The following is an 18,168-nucleotide window of genomic DNA, read 5'->3' as shown; positions in this document are numbered from 1 at the left end:
ATGAGGCTGGCTTTGAGAGCTATTTGTTGCCAGTGTGTTGTTGTTGTTCTTCTATTCCGGTCACAACCGCCTTAGTGTCGTAATTAACTGGTGTAGCCAGCATCATAGACCAAAAAGCAAGCGATTCAAGTTCTTCATTAACGACAAAGAAGTATTTCCTTCTGTTGCGAGGAATTATCTGAGTTAAGAAGGGTTCTTCTTTAATCTTGGCCAATATTACAAGCAGGACTCAACAAGAGATGGCTTAGCGTTACAAGGCTTGTGAGTTTTATGGGCCTGTGTGACGGAAAGGACCAGGTGGCCGGTTACGCAGGAATACACGGACAAAGTGAGGGGTTGTTAACGCTTAACATGTTGTCATATTTCAGGCAAAAAATAACAGGTCAAGTGTCAAAAGTGTTTGTGACTGCATAGGCCGATGGCTTAACCTATAACTGTCTGGCGTTCACAAAATAAAGACGGTGAACGGGTGCGCAACATTTCAGGCATACGAAGCTATCTAATGTGGGTAAATATACACTGATTCGCTGTGATAGCCATAAAAAAAGTCTACAAATTCTAGAATATACATTTAGTGCGCCTAGGAAGTTTTTCATTTTTTTTTCTCGTTTAACATCTTAGCCCGGAATTTTGCTAACCCATTTGTGATCAGAGGGTTGAACGACCATTTGGCTGCAAATCTCAATTCACTAAGCTAGGAAAGATTTGCTAAGGCGAAGAAACAGGGTGTTTGTTAACCCAGATAAGTTTTTTTCATCCGCATGTCAGAGACAGACATATTTTTACAGATGATTATCCATTTATCTGCTAACTTGCTGCATCTTGCAGACAAAACATTCCTGAGGGAGACGCTAGGTAATTAACTATACCGTAATACACACGTTTCTGGTAGTTCGACGTTCTCATCTATTTATGAAACAAATGCATCATATTGTCCGACGTGAACATGTCATAACCACTTCACTTAGTATTGCTCAGTAATTTGCATTACTTTTTGACATCACCTAGTTGGTTTTCTCCTGAACAACATGACATCCACATTATTAACTCCGTTACAACCAAATATATCGCTGGTTTGCAATGGTTAGCATTATGTCAAGTTGTTCTTGCAGACTGTATTTTCTCCGCGTGAAGGTTCATTAACATTCCCGAACCTGAGCATATTCATTAAATGTCTGTATCACTGATCAATCTGTGCATTGCTAATTGTTCATTTCTTTGTCTAATATATAGTTACAGAAAATTATTGCTAATGAGTGTAATATCACCTTGACATTTTAGCATCAGTGATTTCCCGGACTGGCGTTTCATCACGATCTACCTATACTTATACCACCAAAAATGCAACACAAAGGATATGCACACAGTAGGAAAAACAGCACATAAGCATTCAAGGCAAAAAATCTACACAAAAAATATAGCAAGTTTTGTGAAGTGGCATTGATTCCAGGCCACTGCTTTAATGCTTATTATCTGAGATTGTTGACAAACACCAAGTTGAAACTGTGTTTTGTATTTCCCGAATGGCCAGAAAAAATTATTATTATCTCATTATCTCATTATCTCATTGTCATTATTATCTCCTTTATATCTCTTTTTTTTAATGGTGTTTTTGTAGTTCTCGTGTAACCGATGAAACTTGTCTAAAAGTTAATCATGTTAAAATGGCCATGAGGCCAATAAGTCTATCATTTATACTGTAACTTAATTATGGAGAGTGTGAGTTCTGATCCATGTGTTGTAAGACGCTTGTCTTTGAATCGCCAGCACACGCGAAGCAAGGCTTCAAGCCCGGTCTTGGACACAGGATTTTCTCCCATTCTCAAATTTTGACGGCCTCGGGCACAATAAGACATCGAAACCAACAAAGAACTATACGACGTACCGTTATGTTGACAGTTATTCGTACACAAGTGAAAATTATTGTATTTATTTATTTATTTGATTGGTGTTTTACGCCGTACTCAACGCCGTACTCAAGAAAATTTCATTTACACGACGGCGGCCAGCATTATGGTGGGAGGAAACCGAGCAGAGCTCGGGGGAAACCCACGACGGTCGGAAAGGAAGCCGGTGTGAGCCTGTCTTGAACTCACAGCAATCACATGGGTGAGAGGCTCCTGGGTCATTGTGCCGCGCTGGCGTGTTAACTCTCTCGGCCACGGAGTCCCCCGAAAAATTTATTTAAGTTTTTAAAAAAAAACTATACCTTAAACTATGTTAGTTTGGACTGGGCATGTGTTTTAGGTTTTGATCTGGAACCAAATAAATTACGCTTCCAAAAGCATTCCTGTTTGGGGTATTTGTTGAGGGAGGTACAGTTGTCTTGTTTCGTGGAGAGGATTTTCACTGACACTGTTAATTATGCCCTGCCTGGCTGTATTAAAGTGCTTGCTTATCAACACACATACAGCAGCCTTTTCTCAAGTATATTAAGGTTAAGAAAGCCGATATTCTGACATGAGCGAAGTACTTCAACAGGATCCTGTGGCGTCACCTGGTAAAGGAGGAGGGCTTTGGGGAAAGTTCTCAAACTCATTCTTCAGGAATCCGACAGACCTTATAAAAAATGTTCTTCAAAAATGTTTTTTTCCTTCGCGAAAAACAAGTCGGTGAATTTCCTCGGTGTGTATTTTGCATTCTTTTTTTATTGCAAGTTTTGTCGTGTGCAAACATATTTCTGCGCTGCCTTGAAAAGTGTTATAAATTACGGACAGGTATTTGCATTGTATGAACGGCTGTAGCGAATTAAAAATATATCAGTTTCATCTGATAAATGATGGTTTTGCCGCACAAAGTAAGTGTAACCAACCGAGATAAAACTTAATCTGCCTGCAATTCTGGTTTTCCTGGGGAGTTTAATTTGCCTAGTGCTTAAAACCACTTCTTGGGTGGCAGACACGAATTGCTTGAAACAAAGCCAGAATCCTTATGCCCTGTAGATACTTTCACCGACTTTTACTGGCGACAGATTTATGGGTAGATGAAAGCGATAATCCGAAATGAAAGTGAAACTAGTGAGACTGAAGAAAACATACAACCTCACTGGTCAGAGGTCTATTGGCTGTGGTGAGAACAACACTGGACACCACTGAGTCAAATAAGGAAGCATAATAAAGTTATTCGTTAATTGTTTTTTAACAAAGAAGAATTTTTCACTTACATGATGGTGGTTAGTGTTATATGTGGAGTAACCCGGGGTGGTCGGGGCAAAACCATCAACCTTTGGCAAGTTAATAGGGAACCTTTGAATTCGAGCTCACTCAAGATAAAAACAATTATAATGGACCATTGGAACTGTAAGAAATGTTACAGATCACATTCACTATAACATGGGCGTCTGAAAAGAAAGTTTTACTAAAACTCTATTTACGGCGGAGGAAATGGAGGAAGTAATTGTTTGTGAACTTCAGTTCAGAACGCGATGGTTGCTAAATCAATGTCAACAATATTTGTCAGTTACATTTTTGACAAGTCGCATGAACACCATAGGATATTTTACCTTTAACAACAAATAGTTCGAACTCGAAATTTCACTATTACATTGACGAACGTTCCAACATGTCACATACACACATTCACGCCTTAATGGTAGACCTTCGCTTGACGTTCAGCATTAAGGGGATAGCTCAACGACTAATTGACCCGTATCAATATAAAGCTTCGGTCTGGGCAGCTTACTTGCTTTCGGTAAGTCTTCTCTGCGAAGCAACACTAGATAAAAGAGCGCTGGAAATCCGTCTTGCAACAAGGAGACACACTACATGCACTGTAAGGACTTCTTCGTCGTCATATGGCTGAAAAATTGTTAAGTACGACCTTTAACCCCAAGCACTTCATTCACCCATAATGGTAGAAGAAAAGTGGGTTCAACGAACTATAGACTTCGTGAACAGTGCATTTGGTGGCCTATTGTGTCTAAGGCACCATAAACGATGGAATCGGCCAAAAAAGCTGCCAAAGACAGGAGCCTATTGAACAGTATTCACTGACTGAACCCATCTACCTCGCGCGTGCTAACGATTAAAAGAAAAACTTGCCACATGGAAAATTGGTCACATGGAATATATAACCTCATGAATGTCGTGACAAGTTCCACTGGTTACGCGAGAACTGTGCAAACGATACGTTCACATTTCCCTGATAAAGGTAATGTATCACACCACTGCACCGGGTTTCGCTAGATCTCTGTTTTCGCTAGATATTCTGTTTTCCTCCCTCACTGGTTACGTTCTGATACCACATGTTACCTATTAGTTCTGAAACACGCCCAGGCGGTGCTATCACAGTCTGCTAACTTTTGTTTTGAGTTAGCCGATAAAAAAACTTATCGAACAAATCATTCATTCAAAAAACTGAAGTCATCACGTAGAGACTTAATACCGTTGCATTCATAAAGAAAATAATAATTTCGGGGGATGCCCTGATTTCACACATGCTCTATCGTTTACGTCACACCAGGTAACATCAAAGCAAGTCAGGGGGAAACTCTAATGGTTATAAAACTTTACTGGCACAGAATATCAGAGTTCTGTGCAACCAACCAGTCAAACAGCCAAGATTCCCTTTGAGAGTGTGTTTTTGATGGATACAGAGTTACGTCCCTATCAGTGAAATCTTGTGTTTTTGTAGGCGATAAACGGTGTGAGATGTTCCTCAAGAATGCCAATTGCTCCAGATTTTCCACCGCTGCATGCACACTTCTGCTACTTGTACGTAACCCAGATATTAAAAGAAAGTATTAAGACGGCTCCCATATGGTCTTGCGCGTTGACGAGGTAATCTAAGTTTGCTTATCGGCTAACTCAATACAAAAGTTAGCAGACTGTCATAGCACTGAGCCTGAGCGTGTTTCAAAACTGACAGGTAACATGTGATATGAGAATGTAACTAGTGGGGGAGGCAAACAGAGCACAGTGTTCTGCAGTGGTGATACATCACCTTTATTTTATTGCCTAATAGCACAGACGTGTAAAAGCTAAGAAAGGGGATATGGCGTGTTGGGAGAAGCCAAGATAAGAAACCATTTAAATCATGTGATTCTACGTATGACTTATATCAGAGGTACGATCCCTTCGCCCTCTGCATAATTAGAAAACCCTTCTTTCACATGTTTTCTTTAATCCTGGAGATTCTGCCTCCATGTTTAAATATACACTCTTCAAAAAAAGAAACGCAAAATGAAATTCAAAAATGATACTTACAATTGTGTACACATATGTTAACTCAAACAGTTTTGTAGTGTTGCACATTGTTACTGGAATGTTTCAGAAGATCGTCCTTGACCAAACGCAACCAAAAATGATTTTGAACGGTTTTATCAATTAGAATCGTTATGATGTGCGTTGATGTCGTGCAGCACGAAGTTCAGGCACAATGATTGTTTGTCACGTGCAAAACATGAGTACAGCATGTGACTATAAAAGACCCAAACGAATCTCACAATTTTATCCAATATCTTTGCAAGTACTGTACACGAAAATGGGACGTCTCTACGCTGCCGACCGAAATCAGGCAATTGGACGATTGCAAGCTGGCGAATCAAAGAGTGAGGTGGCAAGGATCTTCAACGTTCATCCCAGGACAATAACTCGGTTGTGGGATCGATTTCGTCAAACAAATTTGACAAATGACCGTCCAAGATTAGAAAGACCTAGAGTCGCCACACCTGCCCAAGATCGGTACATCCGGGTAACCCACCTACGTGACCGCCATCTTACCGCCCGGGACACAGCACAAGAACAGTTTGGAGCCCGAAGAGTGTCCGATTAGACAATTAGGAACCGTCTCCGAGAAGTAGGAATACGTGCCAAACGTCCAAAAGTTGCCCCCTCCTTGACACAACTACATCGACGTCGACGAGTGAGATGGTGTACCACGGTGCTGCCATGGAAGCTGGCAAACTGGAGGCGAATATGGTTTAGCGATGAATCCCGTTATCTCCTCAGGCGACGTGATGGTAGAGACCGTGTCTACAGACGACGTCATGAACGTTTTGCTCCTCACTGCATCAGACAGGTGGACAAATTCGGTGGAGGGAGTGTTATGGTGTGGGGAGCGATCTCATACACCCGCAGATCGGAGCCTGTGCTTGTCCAAGGCAATCTGACGACCAGTCGATACATCGACCAGATTCTCCGCCCGCACGTCCTTCGCCTTGTTGACCTTCAACGGCAGCTCTTCCAACAGAACAACGCCAGGCACCACACAGCACGTGCCACCGTGGACTACCTGGCCAATAACAACATCAATACCCTTCCCTGGCCCTCCAAATCCCCGGATCTAAACCCAATCGAACACCTTTGGGATCAGATCGATAGACGGGTGCGTCGACGTCGTATTCCACCACAGAATCTTCAACAGTTGTTCCACATGCTGCAGGAGGAATGGAGAAGGATTCCACAACAAAACATCCAACAACTGATTCGATCTGTACCCAGGAGGTGTCGGGCAGTGGTAGCAGCTGGAGGTGGCCACTGTGATGACTTATTCTCATGAAATATGGACAACATAGCAATGCATTGCTCCACAAAATTTCATTCATGTATCTTTGTTTTCCGCTGATCTACACGTCCTTGAATAACATCAAATTTACATCGAACTTGGGTTTCTTTTTTTGGGGGTTATTTGCGTTTCTTTTTTTGAAGAGTGTACATGTACATCTCTTGAGAAGGTCAGGTTGTTAGCTTGAAAATTTATTGCTGTCTAAACTTAAAGCCAAATAATACAGTACTGAAAAATGCTACCCAAACGTTTCACACGCTACAGTAGATAGGGGCTCAGCTTAGCCTTCAAATCTGCCTTGGACATGGAATTTGTGGACTGCCCCGCGCCCGTGGAGCGCGATAAGCGGTTGACGATGGTCGTACATCCACTTGTGCAGTCTAGCTAATGTTCGTTCATGACCACTTGTCTTCCACCAATACTGTGTTCATGCAGTACGTATATATAATATATATATATATATAAACTGAATCACAAGCCCTCTGAAGCTATTCAAAAGAAGTTCGACTGTTTTATTTGTTGTTTTTTTTTAAGTGATGTTGAGTGATCCCTTTCACAAACTCTTCCGCAGGCCAAGTCGTACCCAACTTTAGTGAAGTCCGTTAAATTAAATCTAAGTACTTAATTAATATTTCTGACATTTTTTCGACATGTATTTCTGAAAACGCATTCAAGCAAATAAAGAGAAATCACGGTACACCAGTGATATACATTCATGCAAAATTGTCGAAATGGAAGTTGCATTAAATGTATACAAACAAGTCATACCAGATTCCGCCTGAAGAACATTGGTTTTATATATAAATACGAAATTTGTCGCTTCACTTGATGAGAAGATCAGTTAATGCGCCTGATTAAGAAATGGAGAAGGACACCTGCAAAGAAGCTGTAAAGCTTCAACACCGACAAATCCTCACTGAACTATATAACTGTATGCTTTATCAGCCTAATATGACATTGGGTTTACCAATTAAATGGTGGGTACGACTTGACTGAAGATGGGTACAACTTGACCCCCCCCCCACCGATACACACATAAATTAACAAAAGCAACAACGACATGTTAATGGAGAGATTCTGGGCTGCTTGGGACACAGTACGCACGCACATCCCTGAAAAAATTTACACAGTTTTTAAAATTTTCCTATCTAAGTTTTAAGTTTGATTAGAGAAATAAAATATTAATACATATGCATGCAAACCAGAATATATTTGTCAGCCGCGGGTGTTCTTAATATGTCAGATTCTTTTTGTTACATATCTGTTTCTACATAATATAACAAGACTGTCGACACGGCCTTAAACCATTTCTTAAATGCTCCATTCTGTTTCTACTTTAGTTACAGTTGAACGGTAGGCTACATTTACTTTTAGCCCTTATTGCATGTGGCAAATCTTTTGTGTCGTGGGTTATAGTTTTACCTCTCACAGAAACAGTTTAAAAACTATTCAGAACCCTAAACTCTGGTAACGTCGAACAGATGTGGATTTGTGGATTTGTGTCAACGAATTAAACTTAATAATAAATAAATATCTCCTATTGGAAATGGCATGGACGCATAACACCGTAATTCTGTTCAGGAGCCTCTGAGGTTGTGTTGCCTTACCAAGAGTTCTCAGCCCAAGGCTGGTTTTCATGCACTGATAAATAACGCCTTACATCGTCACAGTAACGACTTAAATGTTTTATTCTTGAAAACAGGTTTTTCGTCTCTGTATTTCTTGTGTCTAAAATAGTGTTTACGAGTTTATACACGTGGCTCCTTCTGTTTGCTGTTTGTTTACATGGAGTTTAACGTTGCATTGAACAATATTTCTGCCATGTCATGAAGTACCCTATACAGGCTACACATGAGTAATTCGCGCATTTGGGGTCAAGAACTGCCTCAGGGCACGGAGTGGACAATACTGCCACAAAGACATTATATGTTGGTGATATCTGCGCAGTTGTTTTGCCTATATGGTTAAAATATGTCAGAATTTTGTCATTAGTGGATACTAAAGGTGTGAAATGAGGAATGTACATTAACAAAGTGGATAACTGTAATGCCTTATGCAAGACCCGATGAAAGGCTCCCCGTTGTGCATTTGTAAGTATTGGTTCGCCTGAAAAAGTAGATTTTTGGGAGAATGACTTGGAGAATTTAAGAATAAAATGAGAGGGTTTGCTCTATAATCTGGAGTAGATCAGTAGGTACATATTACAACATGGGGAGAAGAGGAGACTAAACATTAAGAAGAAAGTACAAGTCACGAGGGACTACCTCAGCAAAATTGTTTTGATAGATACAATTTTCTTAATTAACCATGTTTATAAACATGTTAGCAGAGCCGTCAAAGCAGGCAGTAATTGATCGTGTACTCTTATAAGATAAGAAGAAAACTACAACGAACGGAGCGATTTCAGGGCACTCAAATTAAATGGCCTTGAATACCTGATTGACTGATTGGTCATAATATAATTTTTTTTCCAGAATGGTAAGTTTATTGTCCAAGGCGTACATCATCGACGCAATGCTATACCCATCATGTAGCAACCACAGCTGGACGAGGTTCCCTTTAGACTCAGGCAATTTGCCTGCACTGCAGCAGTTACCCAACAGCCGTGATCAAACAAACATCGTTTAGCTACAAGGCCTGTTTCCACTTATTGGCTACATGGAATCTGTCCATGTTTTGTGCATCATGTTAAAGATCGCCGGGTATCTGTCAGACATCTATCATGAGATACTATTTAACCTTGTCAGCCATAGATTATTTTCCACAGGCAGCATTCTCAACCAAAGGTGTTTCTTTCTGATATTTTTACATACCAGCTCGAAAAGCGCTTACGAGAGCACGCCATTATCTGAAAAACCATGAAAGGGTTGGCTCTAGACCATCACTGAGCACAAGGAACGCTCTTGTGTAATGGAGGTGTCAAATTAGAGTCACGTGACGGCACACTCCATTTCACTGCTACTTCATTTCAATTAAGTTTAGTCTTGTATTCAACGGTTAAAAAAAGACATTTTCTCAATGATACTTGATAGACAGACACGCCGGGAAATATGTTGCATGCCACAAAATGAAAACCATATGCTGACAGAGAAGATTCGTCAGTGTCAATATATGAAAAAAAAAGGATTACATTTTGACAGCGTTATGAAAATGTTGAGAAATATTGGGTAGTTTTGTGAAAGTGGTTCCTGAAATGAAACTCCTTGACTAAAGGAATTTAGGGCTTGCGAACATATAAAACATGTGTTAAAATCACAGATCCATCTGAGGCCAGGGTGACACAAAAATGAGTGGCCAATCACAGAAACAGTGAAGTGTTTCCATGTAGGCGTTCGGCCGTGACATTTTTTGAAACGATACAAACTCGGGATCAGCGGTGAGAATTACATCACCGAGTGATAAATACATGTAAATCAATTTGCTTAGTTTTGAATCAGTGCAGGAGCTTATACTAGCCCTGTGGCATTCTGACGTCACTCCCTAAATGACACCACAGTGCATTATTGGGCCTTCATTTGTAAAAGGAGATGAAAGAAGCAAAATGTAAACAAATGTATTCGAAGAATTTTAAAAGAGTATTCCATATAAAAGAGTAAGAGTGTGAAAACTGGGTTCCCAAGGTGAATCCCAAGATCTTCTCAAGAGGCGTTGAATGGAGGAATTCCATTCATGAATTTAATTCTTACACCGCAAAGTTGAAATGGTTCGATGGATAAATACATGCAGTGTCTGTCTGTGTTATAAGAGGAGTTTCTTACTGTTCAAAACATGTGTCAGTTGTGATCAAGAGCAACTCAAATACATAATTTGATTATCGACAACGCTGATACGATGTGCGATTCGGAAACTGATCTGACTCATTCGCCTAGAACATTCCTTACGTCTTTCCACCATGAACGAAATCTGTTAACTGCTATTCTTTGCATAAACCCGTCGTAATTTCGTATTTTATGTACTTTCTTAGATCTTGGTGTTTTGTGTTGAACGTCGTTTGTGGAATTGGCCTTGTGGTTATTGACCTGCTTGATTCCTGGTATACGACGGTCTGTTTTTTCTGCCTAGATTCACTCTACCACCCTAAGTGCCGGTTTTCAAAATGGCCTCGTCATGCATACAGTTTGTCTGCATTTTATACAATAAAGGTCGTCAAGCTTTCCGGTGAAGTCTTGGCTAATCGGACCTGAATTCGGACAAGTGTCCTAGCTAAAGTTAAAAGTGCACATGTACAATTTTTCATCGGCAGCGATCAAAGGACATTTATTAATCATTACCAAATACCGTAATTAATTGGTTTCGCCTTCATTTGAATATAAGACAATTACCGATCTTTGTTCTGAGACAGTGATTATAGCAGATGACCGTTCCGAACGCCACCACGGAACCAGCCCTGACGCCATTTCCTGGTTCTTCATGTGCATTAGTTTGCTGACTGGCTGAACAAAATGAAAGGGATTAGTCAGACTGCCCTTAGTTTACGGCACTTGGGTGAGGGCCATATGGTCAGTAAAGATGCCTTGGGTTAACAGGGTCCCTGTGTCTAATTGGCTAATTTGTTAACAGCCTCTTAGGGGCTTTTTTATTAACGCTGCTTGTGGAGAAACTGGATATTAATTGTACTCCAGAATAAGGACACACATACTGATAAAAACATACTCCAATTTGCTCGTAAAGAACCAGGAAGTAATGTTTCAGTATACAGGGCATATATCCTTTTTTTCTATACATCGCTTTGACGGTGCACACAGACTTAACATGAAAAATGCTTTATGATAAACAATTTACTGAATACATGTGTTTTCTTTTAAGGCGGCCATTTCTGAGAGCATTAAGCATTCAGCCGATGTACCGCACCAAGTGACAGTTTGTGAGAGTGTGTGGTCCTTAATAGCCGTGCATGAACCGCTGAGGGTGAGCAAAAAAGGATGGATGATTTTATTTTCATCTCGTCATAATGCTGGACTAACGCCCAATCTGGGCGTTATGACATATAAACCATTGCTGTGATGATAAAGCTAAGGTAATGTTTGAACTTATAGTCTTCGTGAGTGCGTTGCCTAAATGTTTTCCTTCCAGATGTGTCAAAAAGCTTTTATGGCCAATCACCAATCTTCAACCGGATAGAGAATTCATTTTCTTATTACTATCTTTTTACTCTTCTTATTATTAAGCATACATACAGATGTGCATTAGCTGACTTTTTCGTGGGGTATAAATCTAAGCGTCGAAACAGACATTCGTATACCAGCCGTCAACCGAGATGGACGTTCCAGGTCAATAATCGCAAGGTCATTTCCCAAAACGACCTTTAACAGAAACTACCAAAGAACTAAGAAATTATATAAAGTTCAAAAATAGGATGGAATCGCGCAAAGAGAAGCAGTCAATAGTTTTCAATGATGTTGGAAAGACGCATGGTATGTTCCAGGCGAATGAGTGATATTTAATATTCAAACCGTGTAAATGTTAATATATCCACAGTGGCGATCCAATTCCACAATGGAAAGACAGCCCCAAGTTTCGGGTCTAGCGAAACCAGACAATATCGTAAAGCAGAGCGCCAGAGATTCTGGACCCTCTGTGCATATTTACTTATAAGAGAATTATGCTCATTGTTAAAGACAAGAAATCCAGAGTTGAAGACGTAAAAAGCCACCTATAAAGCCCCCTTTAAATCCCAGTATAATCGATCACAATATAAAATAGACCATTCGATCTACCTCTGTATTATATGGTTGGGGCTTTACGTCAGCATGTTTGTTACGAGGTGGTTTTGCTACCATCACGTGCGTTTCCTACCACCATTTAATTAGTTCACACAAGTCACTAACACAAGTCATTTTGTCATCAAATCTAACCGGGCCACAGGTTATGCTGGGGCACAAACAAAAGTCTTCTCATCATATCTAAGCAGACTACATGTTATGCTGCAGCATTAATAAAAGTTTTGTCATCAAATCTAACCAGACTACCGGTTATGCTGCGACACTAAGACAAGTTTTGTCATCAAATCTAACCGGACTACCGGTTATGCTGCGACACTAAGACAAGTTTGTTATCAAATCTAACCAGGCTACAGCTTAGACTGGAGCACTGAAAGTTCATCATGTAAACTTACTTAGGCGTGTGTGGTGCTTGGTCTCTCACGAGCTCTGTATTTTACGCGTGTGTATTAGATTAGCAAATATGGAACGAGTTAGCTGATCTTGAGTATACCAATGGAACAAATAAACAAGAGGCAGAATGCATAGAACTTCGCTTAAGGAGAAAACATGCATGTATATTCTTCAAGGGGAAGAAATGACAGGTGGTCAGCACACACGCCGGTCATTTCCGCTGGATAGAATCGTTATTGCAGTGACAGTTGTGTTTTCTTAGAGTTAGTGTCTTGTCAAAATACCGTCCGTTGTTAGGTGCTGACGTCTAGGTGTGATGCTTCACTACGCCGCTTAGCAAGGGTTATGAGCTGACGAACAGTGTTGAAGGTGAAGGTAAAGGGGTAGAGTAGGCCACGGTAATTACGACTAACGATATCACACAAGAGTGAAAAAAAACTCTACTGCTCTGCAGCCCGGTCTGTACTGCAGCCCGTTCTTAATGCTGTTTTAGTGAAAGGAATGTCTACCCCCGACATACCGGGACGGCCAGGAAAGTGGGTAAGACACAGCTCTTGTATCTAACAGCAGGCTCTTCTTATCGCGTGGGTCTTACATGTGCAGACTTCATCACCAACAACGTCACCCCTAAAAGAAATTCATCAACCGATATTCTGTTTTACACTGCTTGTAACCACGGGTGGCTCCTTAACGGAGGGAAAAGAAACCGAAATGGCTGAGCATGCACATATGCTACCTAAAGATAGAAGAAACCTTGGTGAAAACCGTGAAAAATTCACAAATGCACATTATATAGCAGATCATTTAATACTCAACCTTGTCTTGATGTAGTGGAAGTTAACGGTAATTTTTAGATACTAACCACATGGTGGCGCTATCCGCGCATTAACCTATAAGTCCAACAGGAGGCTGATATGAGACATCGGCCATGTCATCTTGTAAGTAGATTTGTATGTAGACGTAATCCTATAAAAACATGACAAGCCACAACCTAAATATAACAGGCTTTATTGACTTAACGGGTTAATCAAATGGCAATGCCATAAGCGATCCTTTCTGTACACCAAACATGAAGTATAAGGTAGATTAGGAGATTGTGACAAGATAGCTATAGACACTAATTCAGATTTATATAATAACACAATGAAGAAATAAACAGTCTATGTTCTCCAGGACTAAGTGTACATGTACGTTTCTCACCATACTAACGGTAAAGTCACGTGACTTCCAAGTCTGCACAGAGGACAGCTGCGCCATGCCTTTTTCCAGACGAATCTTTCTGTGATTTTATGCCCATGATTTGTAATCGTATATTTCACTTTGCAGTTTTTTCTGTCTTTTTGAAGCCAGGACACTTATGATAACAATGAACCCGATCCTGCAAGATGTAGGCCGTTAAGCGTTTGCAAAGCTGAACTTAACATCTGGTATGCTCTACGAGGGTGTGGTACATTTCATACATACATCTATACATATACAGGTTTAACAAAAAATTATTAAAAGACTTTATTGTAATGTATTTAAATTGCAGCTTTGAACATTCTTTCTCATCAAGAATACTGCCGTAGCAAGGTCTGTCAGGTCTAACGGGGGAGTGTTAGCGCCTTAAAATCCTCACAACACTGGCCATGCTATATACAGTATGGCCAGTGTTCACCCGACACAGGCGGTCGCTCATACCCAGACAGCTGACTGATCTGATAAACAGACTCCAGTGTTTATTTTATTTATTTATTTGGATTGGTGTTTTACGCCGTGCACAAGAATATTTCAGTTATACGACAGCGGTCAGACAGCGCAGGTTGCTGGAAGATCTTCCAACGTACAACCGGAAATGAAACTAGCATGAACAGGACTAGGTCCTGGGTCACTGTGCTACAACAGCACTCTGACCACTACGCCACGGATGCCTCAACATACTTAGCTATAGATACAAGTAAGAAGTAAGTTTTAGATATACTGTAGAGTCGATACCCAGTTGGAATATAATGATGAAGAAACTGAGAAAGATTTTTTTTCTTATGCCTCAATACCAGAAAAAAAATCGATTTTTTTTAACAAAACGTGCAAATGTATGGATGTTTTTCCTGCCTTTTCGACGTTCGGTACTGTGCACGACTCATTTAGACAGGGTATGAAGTCTGGCTGTTCAAAGTGATATCCGTCAACCCTTTCTAGCTTGATAACGTGTACATATTTAGATCAGATAGGATGGTCACAGTGGGTATTTAGACCACACGAAGTAGTCCAGAACGCTTGTTCTAGATCAACCGATAATACTTCAACTGCCAGGCCTTCTTTCTGTTATGTAACACAACTTTATCTGAGTGGCGCTCGTTTTAGTCCTCTAAAGTTAGCCTTTCTTTATTATTCAGCTATTCTTTAGATCGTATCAAAATATATATTTTGTGCCAAGAAATTCAGGTTTCACTGATTGTATGAGATTTATTGACCTAGAAGATGTGAGGCTATGTATGCAGGAAACGATGTATGATATAAGTATTAAGAAGAATTTCTTATGAAAGAGACATAATAACTGCTAAAGACTGGTACCTTAACTGTATGAAGATGTTGATATTGCAAAAAAAAAAATTCAAAATCTGCAGAATCTCCCATGTCAGTGACGTCATTCACTTACGATCATGGTTAAGTGAATGATCCACCTTAAATGATAGCATGTTGCAAATGCGACCTACCGCCTGAACAACCAGCCCACTTACACAACTACAGAGACAGCGACATTTGAGCTTCTTAGTTTAACAAATAAAATACGGATAACAAGGTCCTTTCACTATAATCACGCCCTTATCCGAATGAAGGGATAGCCCAATTGATGTCCCTTATTTGTATTATCCTTTCATTGCATAACACGGATCAACTATACATATACTGTATCTGAGCCTGGCTAGTTAAAATAATAACCTTAATAATAATAATAACAATAACAAAATCTAAAGAAGTATTATGAATTAGCGAGAAGTAAAGCATAACATCACTTGAAATGTGTATCTCCTAATCGCGAAAGCAACGTAGAGAGACACATACCATGTATAATCATGTTTAATTTAGTGTAGATGGAAGTGAAGAAAGAAAATTCATGGCGACTTCAGAACACGATGAGCACATCCATCTATATAAATACTAAATGAAATCAGAGATAAAGCTGTATAAGATGCCCAACGCTGACGATTCCAAAAGCACCAACAAAGCAGCCATCGGATAAACTGTATGGTTCATGTTCCCTGGTGTTTACTATATGCCATCTGTTTCACGGGATATACTCCCAGATGTTTCCCGAGGTATAAGAACATTACATTCATATCCTGGGTGTCAGATATGGACATCTGATCGGGTTTTCTCAACATGTTGTCGAGCGTTTCTTTGGAAGTTACAGGAATTACATAATTTTGAAATGTTCAGCTGATTAAAACTTCCCTTTTACTGTAACAACGGAGCTGTATAGCTTAATGTCTTTAAAACTAACCATCAATAAGTTGATAAACGCAAGGCTCAACACTAAAAGCATTACCTAAGCACTTAAAATTTACTTGTGTATTTGTTATCGTGGGCAACTGCGAACGAAAGTTACATTAAATGTTGGTGTTTGAGAACGACCTGAGCAAATATCGCTCGCGTTGAGAACACAACAGAGCCAAATTATCTGGCTGTATGTTAAGACGGTGGTAATATTTCACAAAGTCGTCCAAATACTATTGTTATTCTACTCTAGCAATGTGTTTAGATTTGCATCCCCGCAATGTGTTTAGACTTGCATCGCCTTCTCCATTGAACCAACTTGTCACTACATCCATGCAGAATACGTGTAGAATGCAGCGACTATTGGAACAGAATAAGTTGCCCTCCACAATGAAAGCTTGCTCTTTCAACTCCCTTTTTCAGTCAGAGATGAAATGCAAAATGATTAGAAAAATCGGTCATTAGGGATCAAGTCTGCAGACTGCAATAAACTGTATTTCATTTCTTCCTATTCATATTATTACCAGCGCTGTAATTTATGATTTTCACGATATTCATCATAACATTAATTCCGGTCGAAGTATATTTATGTACTGTTATAACTGAAATATCATATTGGTGAAATAAAAATATTAAAAAAAAAAAACAAAGCGGTAAAACATATCTTTGCTGAACCGCAATTTGCCTGTGCTTTACATAACCACCCACCCCACTGCTTCTGGAAGAGATTTGCTTGGGGCAGTCTCATTCAGCGTGCCAGCCATTATGGAGGTATCATATTAACATGAGCAGGTATAAAGCAGAATTGCTCCAACCAGGCTGCCGGAAGTAGGTCAAGCAAAGTGTCTTGTAGGATTCATTAAATCAGTGGCAGGTTTATTCCAATATGGCTGCAGAAGCAGGTTACGCAAACAGTTAATAATCAGTTGACGGTTTCATTACATGAGTGTCATGTGCATGCTTACTGTATAATGAAACTATTGTTGACTCACCAGCCAACCACCGCCATCTGTCTCCATATCACAGTAAACGGGGAAGCCTAAGTCAGATTCGCGGGGGTAGACCACGTATATCCCATTATAACGGTAGCCAGCGTCCAAGAGATCTTGACAGTCACGTGGGGGGATTCCACAAGACCGACCTGAAAATAGACGATTCATGTCATTGTTAGCATTTCTTGTTTTGATATATACCTTGACAGGAGTTATGAGGTTCCCATTCATTTCGGCGCAATCGACCTTAAAGTCACACAATAAGCGCTTAACATCATAACATTTCCGCAGGTATTTGTAAACCTATCAGTCAATACATCAAGCAGGCTATTGCGTAGCTGCAAAGAATCGTGAAGTGAGCCCCACAGCGTTGAAAGAAGGAGCAAAATATGTGCCTCGCTTATGGCTAGTACGAAATACCAGCTGTTGCTTGGGGTTTGCCTTTGAAAAGAAGGAATACAACTATTAGGTCTTAAACAGCGAAGTTTGACTTGTATTTATTATATCTACGTCTTTATATAACGTAGCGCCTTTTCACGCGCAATGGCAACTCGGGTCCGAATGCCCATTGGTCAGTTGCTATACATAGGCAGGCTAATAGGCAGGCTAATACGCTATCAGTCTGCCCACAAAGCGTCACCGTCAATGGAAGAATGAATCATATACATGACTTTAAATGGGGAATTCCACTCATGGCCAAACATTACGTGTGATCTCTTAAATATAATTGAAGACGCACAGCATAGAGAGTGAAACCAGAGCAGCGACGACTATGTGATAACTGGCAAACCATCACACGTAACCGGTGAAATCTGGTCCGTTGTCAGTTTACCTCGGTTAAAGTTTTTATTCTAATTGTTCATGTAAATGTTTTAAGATTAGCGATTTCCATGCCTCCTGGCACCATGAAATACTGTGATGTTATATAAGTAGTTTTCTATTTTCTTTGTGGTTTCTCTTTATGGATTTTATAGGAACACATTTAACCAACGCTCTTTTATGTGTGGCACCGCTCAGCTCGATTAACACTAAACACTAAATCATCTCTCTTTGTATTCAAATTGTTCTCACATTTAACTATA

General features: G+C 40.1%; 1 protein-coding gene across 1 annotated transcript in view; it reads right to left on the bottom strand.

The window, feature by feature from the left end:
• Positions 1-18,168, bottom strand: part of LOC135472839 (microfibril-associated glycoprotein 4-like) — a 33,143-nt gene that overhangs the window by 5,241 nt on the left and 9,734 nt on the right. The window contains exon 2 of the mRNA XM_064752536.1: positions 17,087-17,235. Coding sequence (XP_064608606.1) covers positions 17,087-17,235 — 149 coding nt within the window. The remainder of the gene's footprint in view (positions 1-17,086; positions 17,236-18,168) is intronic.

Source organism: Liolophura sinensis, chromosome 8 (genome assembly GCF_032854445.1).
Source record: "Liolophura sinensis isolate JHLJ2023 chromosome 8, CUHK_Ljap_v2, whole genome shotgun sequence".
Taxonomy (NCBI): domain Eukaryota; kingdom Metazoa; phylum Mollusca; class Polyplacophora; order Chitonida; family Chitonidae; genus Liolophura; species Liolophura sinensis.
This window is presented reverse-complemented; position numbering and strand designations above follow the sequence as displayed.